Source organism: Durio zibethinus, chromosome 20, assembly GCF_047325235.1.
Source record: "Durio zibethinus cultivar Kanyao isolate XHJ-2024 chromosome 20, ASM4732523v1, whole genome shotgun sequence".
NCBI classification, from domain to species: Eukaryota; Viridiplantae; Streptophyta; class Magnoliopsida; order Malvales; family Malvaceae; genus Durio; species Durio zibethinus.
Window position 1 is genome coordinate 2,541,529 of NC_143181.1, and position 24,130 is coordinate 2,565,658.

At 31.8% G+C, this 24,130-nt stretch overlaps 2 protein-coding genes and 2 pseudogenes across 4 annotated transcripts; all 4 read right to left on the reverse strand.

Moving 5' to 3' along the window:
- Positions 1 to 1,116: 1,116 nt before the first annotated feature.
- LOC111314853 (NAC domain-containing protein 96-like) lies at positions 1,117 to 4,977 on the reverse strand. 2 transcript variants are annotated; one of them, XM_022916468.2, is made up of 4 exons: positions 3,567 to 4,977; positions 2,483 to 2,755; positions 1,732 to 1,973; positions 1,117 to 1,638 (listed from the first exon to the last, which is right to left on the reverse strand). In XM_022916468.2, the coding sequence occupies exons 1-3, from the start codon at positions 4,068 to 4,070 to the stop codon at positions 1,893 to 1,895; spliced, it is 858 nt and encodes a 285-aa protein (XP_022772203.2). In that variant the 5' UTR covers positions 4,071 to 4,977; the 3' UTR covers positions 1,117 to 1,638; positions 1,732 to 1,892. The 2 variants fall into 2 exon arrangements, with proteins under 2 accessions (XP_022772203.2, XP_022772202.2); XM_022916467.2 differs by having other exon boundaries at positions 1,727 to 1,973.
- A 360-nt stretch (positions 4,978 to 5,337) lies between these two features.
- Positions 5,338 to 8,331, reverse strand: LOC149513035 (putative acetyltransferase At3g50280; annotated as a pseudogene).
- Positions 8,249 to 11,425, reverse strand: LOC111315089 (uncharacterized). The gene is made up of 4 exons (XM_089749311.1): positions 11,119 to 11,425; positions 10,319 to 10,960; positions 8,466 to 8,544; positions 8,249 to 8,276 (listed from the first exon to the last, which is right to left on the reverse strand). Exons 1-4 carry the CDS (start codon positions 11,423 to 11,425, stop codon positions 8,249 to 8,251), a joined length of 1,056 nt encoding a protein of 351 aa, XP_089605437.1.
- An 8,501-nt stretch (positions 11,426 to 19,926) lies between these two features.
- On the reverse strand, positions 19,927 to 23,900 carry LOC111314854 (putative receptor-like protein kinase At3g47110; annotated as a pseudogene). The gene is made up of 3 exons (XR_016330861.1): positions 20,883 to 23,900; positions 20,357 to 20,758; positions 19,927 to 20,264 (listed from the first exon to the last, which is right to left on the reverse strand). The product of XR_016330861.1 is annotated as a putative receptor-like protein kinase At3g47110 (transcript).
- Positions 23,901 to 24,130: the final 230 nt, after the last annotated feature.

Below are 24,130 nucleotides of genomic sequence, written 5' to 3' on the forward strand. Positions count from 1 at the left end.
AAGAAGTTGAAATGTTGGGTCCAGAGCATAATTTTGATGGATGAAAACATGGCCAAGGTTGATCCAAATCCTATTCAAGAAGGGAGAGGAGTTTTAACTATAGAAAACTACGTAAGCAACCACTAAAATTCTTTATTAATTGGTAATTACATTCGTCTCATGTAGGTTATTATAAAAAGCAAGAGTGAGCACTCAGATGGGGTGACATCGCTCAATTATTCTCCTTTAGAATAAAGTTTACTTTCATATTATCAAAATTAGGAATCATTATTTGACTGGTTTGGCCAAATATGTTAACAACATAAAAAGAGACTAAAAATATGTTGAATTCGTTAAGTATAATGTTAATAAATTTGTTTGGACCAACTAGAGAAGAAAATGTATCATACAAAATTTAAAAATTCTTTATCGCTCAAAAATTTTTTAAAAAATAAAAATTGTATCTATAAACAGAATTTATTAAATCTTGATTGCCATGAGTTGAACCCTTGTCGACTTACCAAGTCATTATCTATTTAATGGGATTTCGATGAACTTTACCTTAGAACATCAACCAAGTTCCTTCATTGTAGTATCATTTATGTTTACTCGTTATTTTCATTGTTTTGTCCTAATCGGAAAACACTACTTCCATAAGAAATTTTCAATGTTTTCCTTTTCTGAAAATAGCTTTGAAATTTTACTCACCAAATGCATTTTCAAGAAATGAAAAATAGAAAATGAAAAACACAAAAATAGAAAATGAAAGTGGAGATTTAAAAAAAAAAAAAACCAAAGACAACCTTAAATCTTATCAGACTTTAAAATGATGAATTGATGGATGCGCAATCATGAAAAGTCATGAAAAATTGTGGTTTCAACTTTCAAGTTTTGCCTTTCTTTAGCCACATAACTATCATGGATGCTCAATCAGTGCCACCGAAAGTCTGAAACTCAGCTTTCAAATCAAGTAGCTGAAGGTTTTTCCCACGTGCGATCAATGCCAGGCAGCATCTCCAGACAGTTTCAACCAAACAGCATAACACCAAAGACCACATGACAGCTCTGTCATAGATTCAGATAATAGCAGCAGGACTTTCTCAAAGCTCTTAACCAGCAAAGGAAGAACAGTAAACATACAAATCAAAACAGTTTCATCCTATTTTATTTAGACTCCAACAGTTGAGTTAATTTATCTACCACGGCAGTGAGTTCAAAGTAGATTACAAACAGGCTAGCAAAAGAAAGGCCTTCCGAAATGGGAGAACATAAAGATGAGAAAGGAAATCTGTATTATTTAAACATTTTGTCCACCTCTGCAATCAGAAACACACTATAGAACAGGCTAGGAGAAGCAAAACATTGCCTAGAACAAGCTAGAAGAAGCAAAACATCGCCAAGTGAAGGCATTTGAGAAGCGAGTGGAAAAAAAAAAATTCTAAACCCATCATCATAGGAGAAACAGGAGAACTTGGAAGCCAGGTGAAGCACCTGATGTTGAAATTTATCTGACTTATCAAATGTATCACACACTTAATTCTTCTCAAAGAAATATTCTTGATCACTTATAATTCTTATGAAGGAAAACTTCCTGATAACTTGATTCTTCTGAGGCATAGCTTCTTGATAACTTGAATTCTTCTGAAGTAAGAGTGTAGCCTGCATGGTGACCAAAAGATATATTTACTAAAATGTTAATGAATGTTATCGGTCCAAAGACTTACACAAAAGAGGAACGAGAAATGACCTTACAAGGTGAGTGATCCTGCCATTACACTTATTTCTATTCAGATTTGAAAATATCTTGTTTTTAGCTTCTTGAATATATATAAATCATTCTCTTGCTATTTCTGTGTATTTAAACCTCCAATGAGGTAACTGCTTCTATTTACTTTATGGTGTATCACGAACAATCATTGCCTGAGATCTTCCAACTCTATGAAATCTTCTTCTACAATTGACAGTAACTCATTGGTAGTTAACCGAGATCCCATCTGCATAACAGCCATTGCACAGAAAAACTTGTTCAATTTGAGGAAAGAACGCATCATCAAATAACACTTAGACATGCTTAACATTTGAGGCGTTTGGACTGCAGATGGTGAAAGTTTCACTAGTGAAATATGCAAGCAAATATGGGCAGAATTATCTGGTTTGTAATAAGTGAGAAACCATGACATAAAAAAGCAACAAGTGTGTTGGCAAGAACAATTACTTCACAATCCTGAATAATTGCTATCGTTAGGAAGACAATTTTGAAAATGCTGACAGCATATAAAAGTTTTGCAAACTTTTTGTAATGAAAAGAACTGAGGACTTATCTGTACGTACATGCATGACAAAAAGAGTGAAGTTAAGGATAGGCAATTGAGATTGAAGAATATGCATGCTTTGTTAGAAAAGAAAAAAGTATTGCAAAAGCCATGTTTGGTAGCACAAAATGAAAAAGAAAATGGCAGTAATACAACTTCCAAGAGAATAAAATATGCCCAAACTATGTTACCAGATCATCAGGCAGGTCTGGTGGGATGCTTGAAGGAAATTCAAAACTGGCAACAGAAACAGGTCTTGTTGCTATTGGATCATGTAGCTCTTTAGTGAAGTCATCAGCATTAATTCTAGCTTCAAGACTATCAGGTGTAAGAAATACATGGTGCTGAGTACTGATGTGATGCACAGCTGAAACACTTTCTTCTGCACAAGAACTAAAAACATTCTCTGATACACTATTTGCAGCACGAGATTTGACAAACACTCGGCACAGGACAAAGGAAGCCTGCAGATGGTAGAGACATCACTTTTATGGAAGTAACAGTCCAGACCCTCCCCCACCCTTGCAACCAATCTAAACATAAGTTCACAAACTTGGCATAGTACATCTCACAAACATGCATAATTAGTTACAACAAAGTTCATATTTTTGAAAGAGCAGGCACGTAAAAGACGGAACTAAGATTTCTCTACAATATTTGGGCAGAATTTTCTTTATTGAGGACTCAGAATACTCCAATCTACTCGGGTAAAACTTTCTCCAATTGACATAGTAAAACGAAAAACAATCAAATAATTTTCATGAGGCAATTCAGAAAAAACTGATCATTTGCATCTATTTGCCTCACCGACTGAACACAAAACCAACATTATGTTGACTACAATGATGCATCATGTAAAGCATTTTAGAAAAACAACAATACATCCTTTCAACAAACCATGCAGAGCCACATACAAACAAGTGGGGGCACAATTAACCAACTGAAATTTTAGAAACCTTAAAAGTTAGACATGAAAATACTTTTGGCCCCCAGAAAATATCTAGCGACGAGAGTCACCTTCAATTTTTAAGCATCGAAAAAGGGTATGAGTTTTAGAACATTAAACAGAAAAGCCTTAAACAGAAACTAAAAGCGATGGTTTGATGTAGACTGGAGAGGACACAATTAAATCTGCAATAGACACAAAATTTGCCATTACAATTTATCACTACCTACCAAACGTCAATAACAACAAGCGATTCCTCAAAATATTACCCCATAAAAACCTTTCTAAAAAAGGGAAATTAAACAAAATAAAGAGACTATTTTTTTTACCTTGAGATGGTGAAGGAGGGCATATTCGTACATAATCCAAGGAGTCCTAACTGCTGCCTTAACTGAATTAACCTCATAAAATACAAATTTAGTTCTGGTCCCCAACAATACATTTCCTCCACCAAGCACATCCCTTACTTTTCCAATTTTCCTCCAAAACCCTCCCTTTGCTCTTCTCCTCCCACTCGTCCCTCCTTTACTCTCCGTATAGCAAAACCAGTGCCTTTTCCTCCCCCGATATCCGTGCACAAAGCACGCGCCTTCCGGCAAATCAGACGGCTCATAATCGTACAAATTAAGCTCCCTGATCAAATCGCAGCTGCACATATCAGCGCGATCGGCGGAGACGGATCTGTTTTTCCTGGTGAGATAATGGTTAAGAAGCTCCTCCTCGGAAGGGTAAAATCGGCAACCTGGCGGAAGATTACGTAACGACCTCGTTCTGGATGAATCTCCTCCCCCTATTTCTATCAATGGAAGAATCGAACCTTGATTGTTGAACATTCTGGGAATTTTTTTTGTTGAATCACAAAAAGAAATGATTTCTTCTAGGGTTTTTCGTTTTTGGGGGGATGTGATTTGGTTGGGGTTCTGGGGTTTTGCAGGAAAAAACAAAAAGGCGTACCCCCGGAAGCTTGTTTGCTAGTGAGTGTGTTAGTACCCTATTCACGTGTACGTTTTCCCTATCTACGATTTTTTTTTTAATTTCGTTTGATTGCAACGTTCTTGCGGTTTTGTTTGTTTGTTAGTGAGGTTGTAGGAAGATAGGGAGTTTTGGTGACTTGGAGCGATTTCATTGGCTGTGATGCGTGAACTGATGACGGCTGAAAGATTGGACTGAGACTTCGATTGGTCAGAAACGGAAATCAATGATCTCTGACCTGTCAGCCGTTAGATCCGAGTTGTTTGCTTCGCCGGCACTTTACAAGATTGTTGTTTGTCAGGTAGTTACGAAAAAATAGTATATTTTAATAAAATATCCTGAGATTTTCCACACATGGAGGGCGTGGCGATAGTTTTTGATTCAGCTGTACTCGCCGCAAGAGCTGATAGATTCGGTAACTGCACACGTGGCTGAAACATAAAGCGAGTGTAACTGGCACCACGCACATACAAGGAAAGACAAAACAAACATCTGCTTCTGATGTGGGGAGCAAATGTCTGAACTGTCGGAAATCCGGTTAAAGTCCCTTTTTTTATAATTTAAATTTCGAACGTGTTTTTGGAGATGGGCCGGCTGTCACAAGGCTGAGCGTTATGAGCCCACAACGTCAGACTTGGTCTAGCCTGCATCAAAGCAGAGGTCCTTGGTGCTAGCCATGGATCAATTCTATGAAAAATATTGGAAAGCGAGTGCTCGCCATAGATCGACATTTGCTTGCAACCCAGAATTTATTCGAGACGATCTGTCCCTTCTATGCGGTTGAGATTTTAGTATATAATCCATTAGGTCAACATTCAATGAAAGAAGCTTTTTTTTTTTTTTTTTTCAATTGAAATAACAAATAATAACAACAAATTAATTCTTTGTCTTTAAATAAGCTTATCCTTCTCCAAGAAAAGAATTGTCTAACATCTTATTAAATTATCATTTCAAAATAATACAATCAACCTTTAATTTATTTATAATCATTAAATATAATTTATGTTTGTTTGGAATCATTATGTACCGTCTATATCATTTATGTACTTATTTTTTTTAAGTTTTATATAAATTTATTATTAATTATCAATTATTTTAATAATATCGTCGCTCTCTCTCGTGTATAAGATAAAAAAGAAGTTTAGATACGTACGAATTAAGTATCCTCGAAGCTTCTTCAATATTCTTTGATTATCATTTTACTCACTAAACTCTTAAAACACTTTTGCTGACTTGAGCGCCAGAGGACATTTCAAAAAATCGACTCCGGTCCCTCTTCCCCGTACTTTCAAGTTCTCCCTTTCTCAATCTCCAAACAGCTTCCTTCCAACAAAACATCCGAAAACACCTTCGACAAATATATAAGACACCTGATCGAATTTAATAGAAAGTTTAAATTCATGAGTGTAGTGCAATCAGTTAGTCACACATTCAACCAAAGAAAAGTTCTTTCTTTTTATGATTAACCACATATGGAAGAAAATTAAATCTTTTTTCTTTCAGAAGCAAACTTTTTTTTTCAGTAATTAAATTTTGACCTAAAAAAAAGGGGATAGCATCAAAATTTAAGCTTTAATTTGAGGAAGAAACAGCAGCCATGAACTCATCATCCCACTCGAGCGTTCATTGAATGCACTGGAAGGCAAATCCCCAAGTCTATACTCCCCCACCTTCGCGTCCTGGATATGAGTCAACTTTCCCATCAAACTTATTAGCATATCCACTGCGAAGTGTCAGTGCTTTTCCCAACCCAAACTCATTTCCGTACTTGTTGAACCTTGGTGAGCCTCCTATCGTTACTGTTTGTGGAGAAAAAGGCTGACCCATCTGATAAATAAAAGGTGAACTAAGCCAATGATCGACAAAACCATGCACTGATTTGTCTGTGTGGTTAACCACAGCTTGGTACAATTGCCAAGCAGCCCATCTGAGATTCTGTCCAAGCAGTTGACCAACTGTTGCCACCGCACTCACGGCCTGAATTGAGTTTCCAAAGTAATCTGGGGACAAGGGAGGTTCCAATCTTGACCTGTTGTCTATACCCAACCAACAACTAGTAAGTTGGTCGCTTGAAAAACGGTGTGCCTTGGTTATGGACTTCCAGACAAAGGCAGATAAAAGACTGGAAGGAGGAGATTTGGCTGGTGTTGTATTCTCAATTGGCCCTTGCTTTGAGTTTTGAAATGGACTCTGCTAAGAAATGGAAGATTCTCTCTAAAAGTTGGGATGCTTCAAATCTTCTTATAAACTCATCTTGGCGAGTGAAAGGAAGGTTAAGTAATGAGCCATGATTCTAAACTGTTGGTAATTTAGAATGTGATGTATCTCACGTTAAATAAAAAGATTATTTATTAAAAATAAATATTTTTGTTTGACCAATTTTACTATTTTTAATTTAAAAAGTTTTAAGGATTTATTGTGTCTTATAAGTATAATTACTTTTAAGATAATATTATTCACCCCTTAAAATTATTGGGTTAAAAGCCTCCAATTCATTCACACCAATGGAAGCGAAATCAAACAATAAATCAAACACACAAGAGACAACAATTTAATGTGATTCGGTTTAATTGATCTATTTTCACGGATGAGAAACAAGATCCACAGAATTACAAACTTACATCAAATCATCAACCTCACTCAACAATCAATACTCATAATACACTTTCAATCTCCTCTAGTCTTATGAAGTATTATTAACCTAAACAAACACAAACCCAAATCCTTGTGCACCCTTTTAACATAACAAACACATATTCATATGATCCCATACATCATACCTATGTGGACTCTCTCAATCTCCTCTAGACCACTCACAAATAAACATATACACCCATAAGACGTAAAGCTTCAATACTCATATGAGATGTCTATCTCACAAAACCCTACAACTCTGTTACATTCTCTGTTACATTTTTTTCTCATGCCTAATCCTGTAAAAACTTTACATATTTATAATCATACAAACTTACCTATTAAGAATCTTTCTTCTTTTAGAATTCTTCTCCTGTAAGTTAAACTTGCCTATTAAGAATCCCTTTCTTTTTAAAATTATTCTCTTGTAAGTCAAACTTATCTATTAAGAATCATCTTTCTCTTAAAATTTTTCTTTTGCAAGTCTTCTTGTCTACAAGTAATATCTGACAAATCTCAAATAAATCTCTAACAAATCCCAAACAAATCTATTATGAGATTTGAGTCATTATTCCCAACAAAAACTATATGTTTTTTCTTTCTTACTATTTTTGCTTTTTTTAAATTTACTAACAGAAACCACCTCTTAAGCACAGGAGGGCTTGAGATCTGTATATTTCTCCCTTGTGCTTCAAATATCTCGGACAATGTGTTAAAGAAATGCCATAAGGTAGTTCCATCCCCAATAGCGTGGTTCATGGAGCACCCTATGAATACCCCATCTACCAGTTCGGTGACTTGAATGGATACCAAAGGCCTGGTGTGGCCATCATGGTTGATAGCTCCATCATGATCAAAGAATGATCGAACAACCGATGGCACATAATTTGGAGAAACAATATCGGATATTGTCATGTCAACCATTGCATGAATTAATTTAGCCCCAGGACTGTTGTTAAAGTCAACAAAGTTAAAATAGGAGGGTGGGTTTTCCTCTTTTCTTGTTGCCAGACGGCCTGCGAGCGGGTATAAATGAACAGGGGTGAGCGAGACGGAACTCTTGAGCCCATCCAAGAGATGAAGTCTTCTTGGCAATCATCTGGAGGCTTGGCAAAGAGAAGGCCGCTTTGCATATAATGTAAAGAAAGCATGGCCAAATCCCATGGCGTCAGATAAAAGGGTTGCTTAGATTCTTCCGAGACATACCGTGGTTTCACAAAGCATTCTGAGATGCATCGAACTGTTGGGGAATTCATTTCTCGGGCATGAGGGTAGTGGTATTTTCTTTTCTTTGGTTACCAATAGGCAATAGTCTAGTTTTCATTCACAGCTTTGCTTTATGTAGATGTATAAATTTACTATCTAGGACAGCACATTTTTGGTTAATAAAAGTCCTTATTTAAGTTTAGATGAGCAGTTGATCAGCAGAAGGACTGAGAAATGCCATTTACTAAAACTTTTAGGTAAAGCAAGTGGTCCTATATGTTGAATTATAAAATAATTCACCAAAAAAATTAGTATAATATTAATAGTGATAATAATTACTACCACATGAAATTGCTACGCGGCAGGCAAGGGGGGATAGAAATGAACAAAGGGTGAGGGAGAGGGATTTCTTGAACCTGGCCCAGATATTCTTAATCGAGTCTTTTGGACAATCCTTGGCGGAGGTTTTGCATAAAGCAGGCCCTTTTGAATATACTATTATCATATATAAATCTATAAATTTATAGTTAAATTTATTAAATAAAATTATTATTAATTTTTTTAATTAAATATGATTGATCACTTAATGAATTTATCTTTTAAAAAAGTTTTTAAGCTTGATTAAAAATATCTAAAAAATAAATTTTGACCTTCTGAATAAAAATTAGGTTTAAGTATTCAATTACATGTGAAGAAAATTAAAGCACCTTATAATGTCTATCCTAAGATGGTGTCATTTAATTTTGAATTATCCTAATAAGTATCTTGGTTTTAATGATTTTTATTTTAATGTTTAAATATTAAAAATAGCTTCTAAAATTTCTTAATCAATCTGAAAGAATTCTTAAAAATATTTCATCACCTTAAAAGTATTCAAAAATTCAATTTATTTTCTTAAAGAGGCTCTGTGATCAAAAAAATGTTTAATCATATTTTTATTAAAAATATTTTTAATTTATCCACAATTTGGATCAAATTAAAAAAATTTTCTCACCTAAAAATTTTTTAACTAATCAACCATTTACAATTACTAAGAATTTCATCATTAGGATTTATTTTTATTTTACAAGTTTTATTTCTAAATTTTTCACTATTTAGGTCAATTTAGAATTTTTTTTTAATTTCTAAATTTTTCACAATTTGGATCTATTTAGAAAATTTTTTTTATATATTTGGAAAGAAAATAATATGATAATTATTTTTTGAAGCTTTAGTTAAAATTTTTCACAATTTGGGATAAATTTAAAGAAATTTAACACCTAGAGATTTCTTAAGAAATTTACCATTTAAAATTTTTAAAATTCTCATCATTGAATAATTATCAAATATTTTCTAACTAATTTTTTTATTTGAAAAAAAATACAATTACTTTTAGTAAAATTTCATCTAAATTATTTCATAATTTGAGACAAATTTAAAAAAATTTATCATCTAGAGATTTTATAGAAAATTTACAATTTAAAATTTTTAAAAATCTTATCATTAGGTAATTAGCATTTTACTTCCAAATTTTTATTAAATTTGTGATTTTTTATTTTTTTAAAAGAATAAATATAAATTATTGATGTTAAAATTTTATATAATTTTTTTTTTCATTTGAATTAAATTTAACAAAATCTCCCATCTAAAAATTTTAAAAAAAATCACTTTTTCGTGAATTTTTAGAATTTTATTATAAATTAATATTCTTGAATTTTAAGTTTTTCATCCCTAAAAGAATAATAATAAAGTTTTTATAATTTAAAAAAAATTATTTAAACTTTTTTATTTAATATTATATATTTTACCCATATCAAATATAAAACTATTTTTTTATGAATTATACATCAAATAAAGTGACCAAATAAACAAATAAAAGAATGGCAAAATAAGAAAAGTAAAAAAAAAATAATACCAAAGTTTGAGTACAAGCTTGAGCACGTGGGTCTCTGAACTTAAAGCCCTCCGATTGATTTGCTTGTCAAAACTATTTTGACTTTAGATTCCCTGTTTCCTCATCCCCATTTTATCTTCTTTTACTTTTTCATCATAGCAAACTAAGGCACCTACTCCACGCGGACCTTCGAGCTTGACATAAGAAAATAACTTATCAGATTTTTTTTATCAATTTGAAAAGATTTTAAAAAATATTTAGTTATTTCAAAAGAATTTAAAAATTTTATTTATTTTTTTAAAAAGTTTTTACATCAAAAAAATATTTAATTATTTTTTTATTAAAAATATTTTTAATTCACTCGTCATTTGAATCAAATTAAAAATATCTTTTTACTTGTAAATTTCTTAAAATTGCTTATGCACTTAGGTAACATCCCTTCAGAGCTGTTGCCACTGATAGCCACAACTTCAAAGCTGGTGGAACTAGTTAAAGAGCAGAGGAAATTTAAGTCATTTGCTCCCTGACTACCAAGAAGATTATCAGCAATATTCAATGTTCGTAACTTTTCTAGCCTTCGGAATGAAGATATCTTCCCACTAAATTTGTTCCCGTCAACCTGAAGCTCGATGAGGTTAGAGAAGGCATTGGATATTGAAAAAGGAAATGGTCCACTGAATTGGTTCAGGCTAACGAAAAACCGTTCAAGATATGGCATGTTGACTCCCAATTGTGAGGGGAAACTACCATGAAAGTTATTTTCTCCAATATCAACATTTCTGATATTAGAGAGATTAAAAAGTGAGAATGGAACGATACCAGACATTTTAGTAATTGTCACGAAAAAAGTGATAAGATTCTTTAGTTGGTCAATAGCTTCAGAGATAACCCCAGACAATCTATTTAGAGACAGATAGATTTTCTCCAGAGACGACAGGTTCCCTAAAAAAGAAGGGATACTACCTCTTAATGTGTTGTTGCTAAGGCCTAATTCCTTCAGGTTTGACAAGTGGCCGAGTGTAGCAGGTATTTCTCCAACTAGCAGATTGTGTCCAATGTAAAGATGTTCCAACAACCAGATATGTTGGAAGGAAGTTGACCAACTATGAAGTTTCTAGAAAGAGTTAGTTCTTCCAATTAAATTTCCGATATAAGGTGATATTGGTCCCATTAGTTTCAGTGCTGGCAAGTCCAACCTGGTAACTTTCTGATGTCACCGTCCGCATTTAACACCAGGCCATTGGCAAAATGGACGCTGTTGTTCCACGAACGCATAATCCCAAGCTGATCACCAGCTATCTTGGCCTTAAACTGGAGCAAAGCCTGTCGATCTGTTTCATTTGCATTAATTACCAAGGCTGCAGAACCAAGAAAGAAAGGACCTTTAAGATTGAAGCATAAGAGAAGAATGACAGCAACACGGATGGAAAATTTAAGTGACCAAGGCGCTTTGAGATGCATTTCTGATAGCCTCATCAACAAAGAAAAACCGCTTGAATTCATGCTACTATTACTTTACATTTCGTGGTGTTTGCTTCGGCAACAAAAGCAAAGGGAATATAAGTTCTTTCTGCAACTTCAAATGATACAAATTTATAACAAAAGAGTAGGAAAAATTAAGAACTTCGGGTACCTTTTTTTTTTTTTAAAAAAAAATTTCTTGTTTAAAACAGTTTTGATCTCTAATGTTGAATCTAGAATGATTTGCTTTGAGTGTTGTCCATTTCATGAATTTCTCTTTGAGATGACTAAAGATATAATTAGGATTAACAGCTCAATTTGTCCTTTGTGGGTTTCAATTTGACATGATATCATAAGATCAGTTTTTTTTTTTTTAAATTGAGTTTGAGATTAAATCGGATTAAGTAATAGTAAAAAAAAATCGGGTTCAATTTTTAGGTAAATCCAACTGATCCGATCCGACTCGACTCGATAAATATAAAAAAATTATTTTTAAATTATTTATTTAATTTTATATTTATATATAATTTTATATTTATATTAAAAATAATATTTTATATTTTTAAAAAATATTTTATTAATTTTAGATCAGATTGGGTTTGAATATAAAAAAATAAAAAAAAAATTTTGGATCGAATCAGATTCAAATATTATTGGTATTAAGTCATGTTAAGTTTGAGATGAGAAAAAACCACCATAACCTGACCTGGTGTTATTCCTAGATATAATTGCCCGACTTAACTAAAGCCATAGACACTTAAGAGAAATTAAAATAAAGTCTTTCTTGTAGACTATAAAATTTCAAAGGTAGGTGCTGAACCAAAATATTTTTATTTGCTTTGAAATATACGAATCGCTCTAGATCTATCCAAAACTCGAGATTTCAAGTTTGGGTTTGATGTGAAATATTTAGAATTTAATAAAAATATTTTTTATTAAAATTTATTTTTAAAATATATTTACAAATATTTAATATTTAATATTCATATTTTAATTTTTTTAATATTTTAATATATTTCTTAAAAATCAAGCTTATTAAGCCCAAAGGGTTAATCAAGCCTAGATAAAACACATAAAATTTCAAATTTTTTATTAAAAATAAATAAATTAGAATTTTAATAAAAAAATTTGAACCAATAGATTGATAGAGTTTAATATGAAGATCAATAATATGTAAAAATTTATTAAAAATATTGTTTATAATTTAAATTTGATCGATATTTATTTAATGATAAAAATTTTATCAATATTTTTATTAAAAATATTTATTTAATAAATATATCAAAATTTATTAATTTTTTTAAAATTTTGCACGTTTGATTTATTTGATGACATCTTTTAATTTATCGATTTTGATTTTTGATTTTAATTTTGATTTATTTATTTTTAGTGAAAAATTTTACAAACTCTACCTATAAAACTTCATGTAGGTTTTTCCCATCAAGCCTTACGCAAGAATTTTTCAAAATCAATCAAATGTGGTCAGATTCGACCATTCAGTAAGTCTAATTGCTTCCCTTATGCCTTTGCTTTCATTAGCAGGATTAATTGGAAGTCTCTAAGGGATTTTGTAGACGTGGCCAAACATAGGAATTTGGCCACTTGCACCATAGGAACAAAGAATTGTGGAATCTGACCAGACAACCACAATTGAAAATAAAGAAGTGGGTTGCTGCATTTGCATTTACCTTGACCTAATTTCTTTAGTGTGACACTCTTTTTTTGGTCCAACTTAGCTATCAATTTCAACAGTCCTTGTAAAGAAAAAACTTCATACTAATAATTATATCTATGTCACTAAACTTGTCACGTTTTGAGATCAAGATGCAACACAATCATATTACCTTAAAATAAAATTTCAAAGTAATACTACTGAGTTTTTTTTTTTAATTATTTTAAAATTTTTTAATAAACTAATATAGTTTACTAAGTAAAATCCATATTTTTAATCCAATTAATGATACATCTCTATATCTAAATATAAACCATATAAAATACAAAACTGTTTCATAAGATCTCATTGACTAACATTGTCTTTGATGTTTGAGTAATTTTTTCAAACTGATCTTCTAGCTTTTCACAAAACTAAGTAAACTTATCACTTACTCATCTATATAGAAAAAGTAAAAGGAGAATGAGTAAATCACAACTCAGTAAGTATAGGCTCACACACCTTAGCAAATCAAATATCGTTTTCATACATATATATAGATCATTTAAGACATTCGTCAAATCATAATGTCAAAACATTTCAAAGATCACTATTTTATCAAAAATTTCATAGATCATAAATCAATAATAAAACATGTCAATTCATAAATCATTGCAAAATATGATGTCATTCAAATATCATAATCAAACAAATCATTAATCAACTTTAGAAATCATCGTAAATCATATTTATATACAAATCATGGATCAATCTAAAAAAAATTATCATCATTATTTGTGATAACCCAGCCTAAATAATAATTGAGCTAGACTAATACCAAAGTCCATCAGTTTATTAAGAGACTAATTAGTAAAAAAAAAAATGGTTGAATTATTAAATGAAAGAAAACTTGGCTATGAAGAACTAGAAAAAAAATAAGAGTTCTTCTTTCTCATCTTCCTTAAGGTTAGAGAATATAAAAAATCAAGTTAATGATTCAAAATCAGAGGCTATAATCAAGTTAATCCTTTAAAGTTGAGTATATGCCCTCTTTTTATTTTAAAAAAAAATCAAGTTGATTGCTATTATTTGGAGTTGAAGTTTTGAGAGCAAAACAAAAAAAAAATCCTGAAATTTTTCATTAATCTTGATGATCTATTTGGGTAAATTATTGGGCTTTGTTTATTTCATGTTCTTAAGATTTATTGATGATTATTGAATGGAGTTTAAAGGTTGAAAGTAGGGATTTCAGTTTTCTAAAGATTGAAAGAGAAATACTATTTTTGGATAAGATGCTATAATTTGCAATAATGAATTAAAATATAATTTTCTATTAATGGACAGATTATTGCTATGATTATTTATATCGTTGGAAAGCATGTTGAATCTACTTTCTAATGAAATAAATGAAAGTAGAATTTGAGTTTTCTATGAAGAGTTGTCTAATTTTTACTTAAGGATATACAAGCCGTAAAGCAAGAGCATCAGGGTTGAATTGCGAAAATTATCTTAATTTTTATACAAGGAATTATAGATTAAGCATATATGGTTGGAAAGCTTATTGAGTCTGCTTTCCAACAGAATAAGCAGAATTGAATTTGGAGTTTCCTATGAATAAGTACATAATTTTTATTAGAAGGTATACAGGCTGTCTGGCAGCAGCATATGACGTGGATTGCAAAAATTGTTATAATTAATCTATAAGGAATCACAAAGTGGATCATATATGGTTAGAAAGCTTATCAAATCTAGTTTCTAACTCATTAAAGAGATCTTAATTCTAATTTGGATATATTGAGATATGACTGTTTTAATGAAAAGAGGTCAGGCTGCCAGTATTAATTAGTTAAGTTAAACCTTGTGTAACTTAGTTGATTTTTATATAGATGGTCTCAAAAAAGGTTGATTAAATTCTGATGTGTTGAAATGATTTTGAATAGGTCATTAATTATTTTAGAGAAAAACTAAGTGGTGGAATCGAAAAAAGGTAAGTAGAATCTCACACACTTTGCTTGTTTTTGAATCTATATATATTTGTATGTTTCTAAATGAATAAATATTTTATTTCTTTATTTTTGATATATGAAAATAGGATCAAGCATATGATTATTTTATGTTTTTGCTATGTAAATGTTGGATCATGCTTATGAATGAAATGAGAAAATGATTTATGTTTAAAGAATAATTTTATGATAGTTACATTTTTACATCACTAAGAAGTGAAATCATCGACACCAGACTAGCTCTACGACCCTGACTAACGGGTAATAGTAGTTACCAAAGACATGATTATACAAGCCTGGCTAACGGGTAATAGTAGTTAGCATAAGGCCTTAGCTAACGGGTTATAATAGTTAACAATGATCATGGGAATGAAATTATCGATACGGTTAATGTCACAGGTTATAACAGTGATCGTAACTAATGATAAACGAATGATAATGATGATTTATGATAATGATGATTTACGATGACTTTTAATTATTGATCTATGATTTAGTTTGATTATGATATTCGAATAGTAGTATATTTTGCAATGATTTATGAATTAACATGTTTTTATATTGATTTATGAATTTATGAAATATTTGATAGAAAGATGATCGTTGAAATGTTTTGACATTATGATTTGGTGAATGTTTTGAATGTTTTGAATGATTTATATGATATTTATGAAAATGATGCTTAATCCGATAAAGTGTGTGAGCCTATACTTACTGAGCTGTGATTTACTCATTCTCCTTTTACTTTTTCTTTATAGATGACTAAGTGATAAGTTTGGTTAGTCTTGTATGAAGCTAAAAAATGAAATGAGAAAGATTACTTAGTCATCGGAGAATATGTTGGCCAATGAGATCTTATGAGATAGTTTTGTATTTTATATGGTTTGTATTTAGATATATAAAGATGTATCATCAATTGGATTAAAGATATGGATTTTACTTGATAGATTGTTTTATTGAAAAATTTTAGAATGATTAAGAAAGAAGGCTTCATATTACTTTGAGATTTTTTCAAGGTAATACGATCATATTGCGTCTTGGTCTCAGGGCATGAGATTATTATCATAAATTATCATTATCATTAGTTTATCATTAGCTACGGTCACTACAATAACCCGTGACATCGGTCATATTGATAATTTCATTCTCATGATCATTGCTAACTATTATAACCTACTAGCTAGGGCCTTACGCTAACTACTATAACCCGTTGCAAGGCTGTATGATCATATTTATGCTAACTACTATAATCCATTAGCTAGAGCCATAGAACTAGTTCTGGTGTCGAGGATTCCACTTTTCAGGGATGTAAAAAGTGTAGCTATCATAAAATCATTCTTTAAGTATAAATCATTTTCTCATTTCATTCATAAGCATGATCATTATTTACATAAAAAAATACAAAATAATCATATGCTTGATCTTACTTTCATATATTAAAAATAAATAAATAAAGTGTTTACTTATTTAGAAACATACATATATACATAAGTTTGAAAACAAGTAAAGTATGTGAGATTCTACTATCTTTTTCTGATTCCACTATTTAGTTTTTTTTTCTCAAATAATTAACGACTTATTCAAGATAATTTCAATATAATAAAAATTAATCAACCTATTTCAGGATCAATGATACAAAAACAATTAAGTTAAACATGGGTTAACTTAATTCATTAATACTGATAGTCTAAGCTCTTTTTACGAAAACAGCTATATCTCAAAATATCCAATTTGGAATTAAGATCACTTTAATGTGTTAGAAACTAGATTTGATAAGCTTTCTAACCATATATGACTCACCTTGTAATTTCTTGTAGATTAATTATAATAATTTTTGAAATCCACATCATATGCTGCTACTAGATAGCATATATACCTTTTAATAAAAATTATGTATTTATTCATAGGAAACTCCAAATTCAATTTCGCTTGTTTCGTTAGAAAGTAAACTCAATAAGATTTCCAAACATATATGGCTTAATCTATAAACCCTTGTATTAAAATTAAGATAATTTTTGTAATTCAACCCTAATGTTGCTACCTTATAGCTAGCATATCCTTAAGTAAAAATTAGATAATTCTCCATAGAAAACTCAGATTCAACTTCCATTTCTTTTATTAGAAAGTAGATTCAATAAGATTTCCATTCATATATAACACTTATAGTAATAATCTATCCATTAATACAAAATTCGATTTTAATTTACTATTACAGATCATAAAGTCTTATCCAAAAATATAATTTCTCCTTCAATCTTTAAAAATTCAAATCTCCACTTTTAGCCTTTAAACTTTATTTAATAATATTAATAGATCTTAAGAACATGAACAAACAAAGCTCAATAATTTACCCAAAAAGATCATGAAGATTAATAAAAGATTTCATAATTTTTCTTGATTTTCTATCAAAACTTTAACTCCATCTAATAGCAATCAAAATAATATATTTTTCTTAAATAAAAAGAGGGTATATTTTCACCATTATGAGATTAAATTGATTGTGGTCTATGAATTTAGATCTTATACTTGATTTTTCATGCACTTAACCCTAAGGTAGATGGGGAAGAAAAACTCTCATTTTCTTTTCTGTTTCAAGATAATTAGATTTTTCTTTGGTAAAACACCTCAGCCACTTTTTCTTTAATAATTAACCTTTTAATTAACTTAATGTGCTTTAGTAATAATCTAGCCCAATTATCATTTGGGCTAGGGTATTACATTCTTTCCTCTTTATAAAAAGTTTTGCTTTTGAAACTTGATTTACATCCATATCTTATTCTTCTATTTTTGCAATCACTTCTCTTGTTGTATGATTGTCTTATTAAACTTTGACAAGAGTAATCATTTTATCTTAAAACTTGTTTTTTCTAATCAACTATTTGAAAAAGATATTTTCAATATGTTAAAGCTTATATCATCTTGAATTTTTAAATACTCATACCCAACCACATAGCTTTTATTAAGATATTATTTTAACATAGGTTCACCTGGTGATGTTCAGGGGCATTATGGTATTCAAATATGTGTTCCATCACATGTAGTCAATCTAAAAATTCCTTAGGTTGTGTTTTCCCCTTGAACTTAGGAATCTCTATCTTTGAATTGAATATGTTAGGTTGAAGTTAGATTTTGAGTAGATAATTTTTGATTTGCCGTGGGTGATATAGGGTGTTATCATCAGAATCGCTGTTGTTTCCACGGTATGGATTGGTTTCTCCTTCATCTTCTTCGTTCCTCTTTTGTTGCCTCCTTATTTCCTTTTTTTTCTTCTTGTATATACAGTTGATGTTGTAGTTGAAGGGTTTGTTACTATATCTCCTTTATTAGGGCATCTCTTGAGTCAACATCGGTAGTTGCTGCAACATCGATGTTGGCTTCAACCTCTTCTGCTAGTGCTTGACGATGATAACTTGCTATAGCTTTGATACTAATTTGATATTGAAAATTGATATTTGAGATGTGGAGATTAACTGCAAATAAAAAAACTCACAAAGAAGACAACTGATAAAAATTTGAATAATGATAGAATATGATTATTGGATTAAAAAGAATAAAAGTTCACCACTAAGACTAGAAATTAAAAGATACAGAAACACCACCCTAAGAATTCTAATCAATGGTACAGAATAATAAAAGTTCACCACTCTAGAAAATCCACTTAGAAGATACAAAACTTGAAAAATAATCTAAAAGATTGTTTAAGGATAAAGAAAACTCTATTCTACTTTCTATCAAAGAATAATAAAAAATATATAGGCTAAGAACATCCCTCAAAGCATGGGAACATCAAATTGCAGTGCTAGAATCGTGCCTAAAATCATGAGATTTGAATGTGAACATAATCTGCCCATTTACTCCTGCAGATTACATGATAATGAATCGGGCCATAATCCAATCCATATTCATGCTTTTTTTTTTTCAGCTAGTGTGAACACAATTTTTCTATTTCAGCTCACCTTATTTATGCATTTATTTAGTGGATTTGGATCAAGGATAAACTCATCTTATTTTTGGATAAATTCTCCTTAATCTCAACCTAAGTTATAAGATGTGTTAATACTCCAGTGTCAATATTCTTTTTCTTTTGAAAATGAAATAATATTATTTCTCCAAAAAATTCATTAAATTTTAATTTCTTGAAAATGAGAAAATCAAAAGAAATGGAAGAGGCTTATCTTTTGATAAAAACAAGAGTGACTAAAATGCAAATAAAATGATCAAAAGAGTTGCTCCTTTTGTTCATGGTTAAGCTGTTACATCCAATTTCGAATAGATGTTTTTGTATTATTCTTCCAGGTTTGCTGTGTCTTATCTTCTTACCATGGTAGCCATCTTCCACAATAACATTGCTGCTACATATTCATGGAACATTAAACATTAATAATCTTTTTCCCTTCCCCTGGATTTTGATTACCAATTGACCATTTAGTCACTTTTATTAATCTATTCAGAAAATACACCTTTTTTTTTTTTTAATCTTAATATCTTTATGAACAATTCTCACAATAAATTCTTGTTAGAAAAATGATAGAAGAGGAAAAGTTTGGATTCTATCTATGGAGGGCGAAAATTGTGGACCCCCCATTGTATGTTATTTATAATAGTTAGTTGCCCTGAGATTTCTTTGTGGAAAAAGAGAAGATGAAAGTTTTGATTTCTTTGTGGATCAGATTTGGTTGCGTCTGCGTGGTTCATGGGTCAATTTCTGTTGAATAAAAGCCACTCTCAAGAAATGAATAGAGACAGAAGCTTTATAAAATTCATTTGTCTGGTTCTGTATATAAATGTAACTGAATATCATACCAGATAAATTTGGACAAACTCATTCTCAATTCAAGAATGTTAAGCAATAAGCACCAGAAATAGTATACTATTCATGAAACCTGAAACGCTAGAGGTGGAATTTTATTCATGAAATGTAGACACAAGATTAAGAACTTGAAGCTAAATCCAATATTCTTACAGATTTGGTCCTTCATTTCACAAAACAAGGAAATAGGAAGAAAGGAGTAAAAAGAAGAGAATAATAAGCACAAGACTAAGTAACTGCTGCTGAAGGAAATGATGATCTTTTCTTCTTTTCCCTGTTTCTTTCCAGGGGAGGGATTGTTTGCAGGACAGAATACAGAGCCCCAGGGAGTTTCCAATCAAATGTGGTAGTGATCAAAACTGCATCTTCACACGCCAATGGAACAACTAAGCTTAAGCCATTAAGCAGTACCTGCAGCTGAAGAAAACAATGCAAAGGACGTAAATTTTGATAAAAATGTATAACAAATTAAATGTTATTGTTACTTAGATTTAAACCAATATTAGTACCTCTTGTTCTTAATGATTGAGTTGGAAGCAGCTTGTCTCTTACAGAACAAAGCTCGGCAACAACATTAGCCATGTTCATTCTTTCAGTTGGCAATTCAAAAGAACAAGCAATTCCAATTTCAAATATTGAATTCAAGCTCCGAAGAAGTCTATTATGTTTTTGGCTGCTCTCATTGAAAGTATTGTTCATCACTGTTTCTCCTCCGAAACTTTGTTGAAGAAGAGTGGGATCTGTAATCTCAGCCACTCGATTTGGCAAAGCTGTTTTAACAAAGTTATGAAGGTTCTGATTCTCTTTAAACATTGCATCAGTTGGTCTTCTCCCTGTAAACATCTCCAGCAAAAGAATGCCATAGCTGTACACATCTCCATATGCTGTCACATTACATCCCAAGCCATATTCTGCAATTCATTTGTCGCAAATAAGAGCAATAATTTTGAAACAGATGCAAATAGCTTTCACACATCAAAGATCTTAACAGGTTAAATTAAATAACGTATTGATTTGAAAGAATGTTCTACTTACCTGGCGGAGCATAACCAATTGTTCCTCTTAACCCAAGAGAGCTTGACAGGATTGAAGTGTTATTTTGTATGTCTGACGTAATGAATTTTGCTAGCCCAAAGTCACCTATATGGCCAACCATTTCATCATCAAGTAGAATATTGCTTGGTTTGAGATCACAGTGAACAATTGGTGATTCGCAATGATGATGAAGATACTCCAATGCACAACCAACATCAACTGCCACATTCAATCTCTGAAAAAAATTCAAGCTTTTTGCTGTCTCCTTTCCCTCATTCATGCCAACAGTTGGATGCAGCCAATCCTCTAGGCTTCCATTTGCAATGAACTCATAAACAAGAGCCTTAAAATCATTGCCTTGATAGTCCACACCAGAACATGCTGTTAATACCTTGACAAGGTTTCGATGTCTAACATTCCTCAAGGCCTCACATTCAGCCAAGAAACTCTTGTAAGCTCCGTGACTCAAAAGTTTAAGTACCTTAACGGTAATAATTGTTCCATTCTCTTCAAGAATTCCTTTATATACGAAACCAAAACTACCTGTACCTACTAAATTTTCTGATGAGAAACCATTAGTAGCTTTTAGGATGCTTTGATACGATGACCTTAACAATGGATTTTCTGCATTTGGTGATACTGGTTGCTTTCTTTTCTTTCTAACATGAGGAAGAAAACCAAAATAACTCCTGAAAGCGCAGAAACAATAGCAATTATTGATTTAAGTGAAATAGTTGATCTTCCTCTATGTTGTTTCGAGTTATCACAAGTTGGCAAGTGGAACTCAGGAGTGCCTCCACAAAGCTTACTGTTCCCTTCAAGGAATGCAGCACTTGCATTTTTTAAAACTCCATCAACTGGTACTAGACCTTCGAAATTGTTGTAAGAAAGATTCAAGTAGTGTAAAGCGCCAAACGTCACAAGAAATTCAGGAATTTTACCGGTGAGATTGTTTCTAGAAAGGTCTAAATTTGTAAGACCTCTCAATGAACTCAAAGATGAAGGAATTGATCCATTGAAGAAATTGCCTCTCATCAGAAGTACCTCCAGCATTATACAATTACCAAGATCATTTGGAATGACACCAGATAACATGTTTTGAGAAACATCTAATTCACCAAGATTTCTTAAATTTCCTACTTCAAAGGGAAGCACGCCAGTCAAACGGTTTGAAGATAAGTATAGATCGATAGACAAGGACGATAATCCAGCTATTTGGGAAGGTATAGAACCACTGAGATTGTTATTAGAAAGATCTAATAAAATAAGATTTTCACATTTGCCTAGACTTGGAGGAATCTCACCTTGAAGATTGTTGTCATTTAGATGCAATTTGATCAACATCTTTAAATTTCCCAATGAAGTCGGGATGGATCCAGAGATAGAATTATTATTTACAAAAAATAGTTGTAGCTTTTGAAGCCTGCCAATAACAGATGGAATGGAACCTGATAATTGATTTTGTCCTGCCGACAGCGCCTCCAAGTTGATTAGATTTCCAAATCCTGATGGTATTCTTCCCACTATGTTATTGCCTTCCATATAAAAAAAGGTCATAGCAGTTGACAAATTGCTTATGCACTCAGGTAATATCCCTCCAAAGCTGTTGTCACTTATAACCACCAATTCCAAGCTGGTGGCACTAGTTAAAGAGCAGAGGAAGTTTAAGTCATTTGCTCCCTGGCTACCAAGAAGATTCTCACCAATATTCAATCTTTGCAACTTTTCTAGCTTTCGGAATGAAGATATCTTTCCACTAAATTTGTTCCCGCTAACCTGAAGCTCGATGAGGTTAGAGGCATTGGATATTGAAAGAGGGAATGGTCCACTGAGTTGGTTCAGGCTAACATAAAACAGTTCAAGATATGGCACGTTGACTTCCAATTGTGAGGGCAGACTACCGTGAAAGTTATTTTCCCCAATATCAAGAATTCTGATATTAGAGAGATTAAAAAGTGAGGAAGGAACGATACCAGACATATTATTAATTGCCACGCCAAAAGCGATAAGATTCTTCAGTTGGCCAAGAGTTTCAGGGATAACCCCAGGCAATCTATTTGCAGCCAGAAAGATTCCCTCCAAAGATGACAAGTTCGCTAAAAAAGGAGGGATACTCCTCTTAATGTGTTGCTTTTAAGGCCTAATTCCTTTAGGTTTGACAAGTGGCCGAGTGCAGCAGGTATTTCTCCAACTAGCGGATTGTGTACAATGTAAAGATATTTCAGCTTCCAACAACCAGATATATTGGAAGGAATTTCACCAACTATGAAGTTTCTAGAAAGAATTAGTTCTTCCAATCTATGTAAACGGCCGATTTCTTGCGGAAGTTCTTGAATGAAGCTGTTGTTTTGAAGACGTAACACCCGTAGAAAGCTCAAATTTCCAATATAAGGTGATAATGGTCCCATTAGTTTCAGTGCTGGCAAGTCCAACCTCGTAACTCTCTGATGTCGTCGTCCGCATTTAACACCACGCCACTGGAAAAAATGGACGCTGTTGTTCCACGAACGCATAATCCCAAGCTGATCCCCAGCTATCTTGGCCTTAAACTGGAGCAAAGCCTGTCGATCTGTTTCATTTGCATTAATTGCCAAGGTTGCTGAACCGAGAAAGAAAGTACCTTTATGATTGAAGCATAAGAGAAGAAAGACAGCAACATGGATGGAAAATTTACTTGAACAAGGCGCCTTGAAATGCATTTCTGATAGCCTCATCAACAAAGAAAGACCACTTGAATTCATGCTACTATTACTTTGCATTTCGCGGTGTTTGCTTCGGCAACAAAAGCAAAGAGAATATAAGTTCTTTCTGCAACATCAAATGATAGCAAATTTATAACAAAAGAGTAGGAAAAGTTAAGAACTTCATGTACCTTTTTTTTATTTCTTGTTTAAAACAGTTTTGATCTCTAATGTTGAATCTAGAATTATTTGCTTTGAGTGCTGTCCCTTTCATGAATTTCTCTTTGGGATGACTAAAGATAGTTACGGGACTTGACTGAAGCCATAGATACTCAAAGAAATTAAGGCAAAGTGTCTCGTCTGGACTACAAAATTTCAAAGGTAGATGCTGAACAAAGATATTTTTATTTGCTTTCAGATATAAGAATTTCTCTGGACCACCAGCCGATTGAGAAAATAGATAGTTTTTGTTTTCTTTTTTTTCTAATTTTAAAATTTTAAGTAAATAAATTGTATATGTTCTCTCCTTAATAAATTGAAAAAAAATTCTTTAGTAAAATAAAAAGA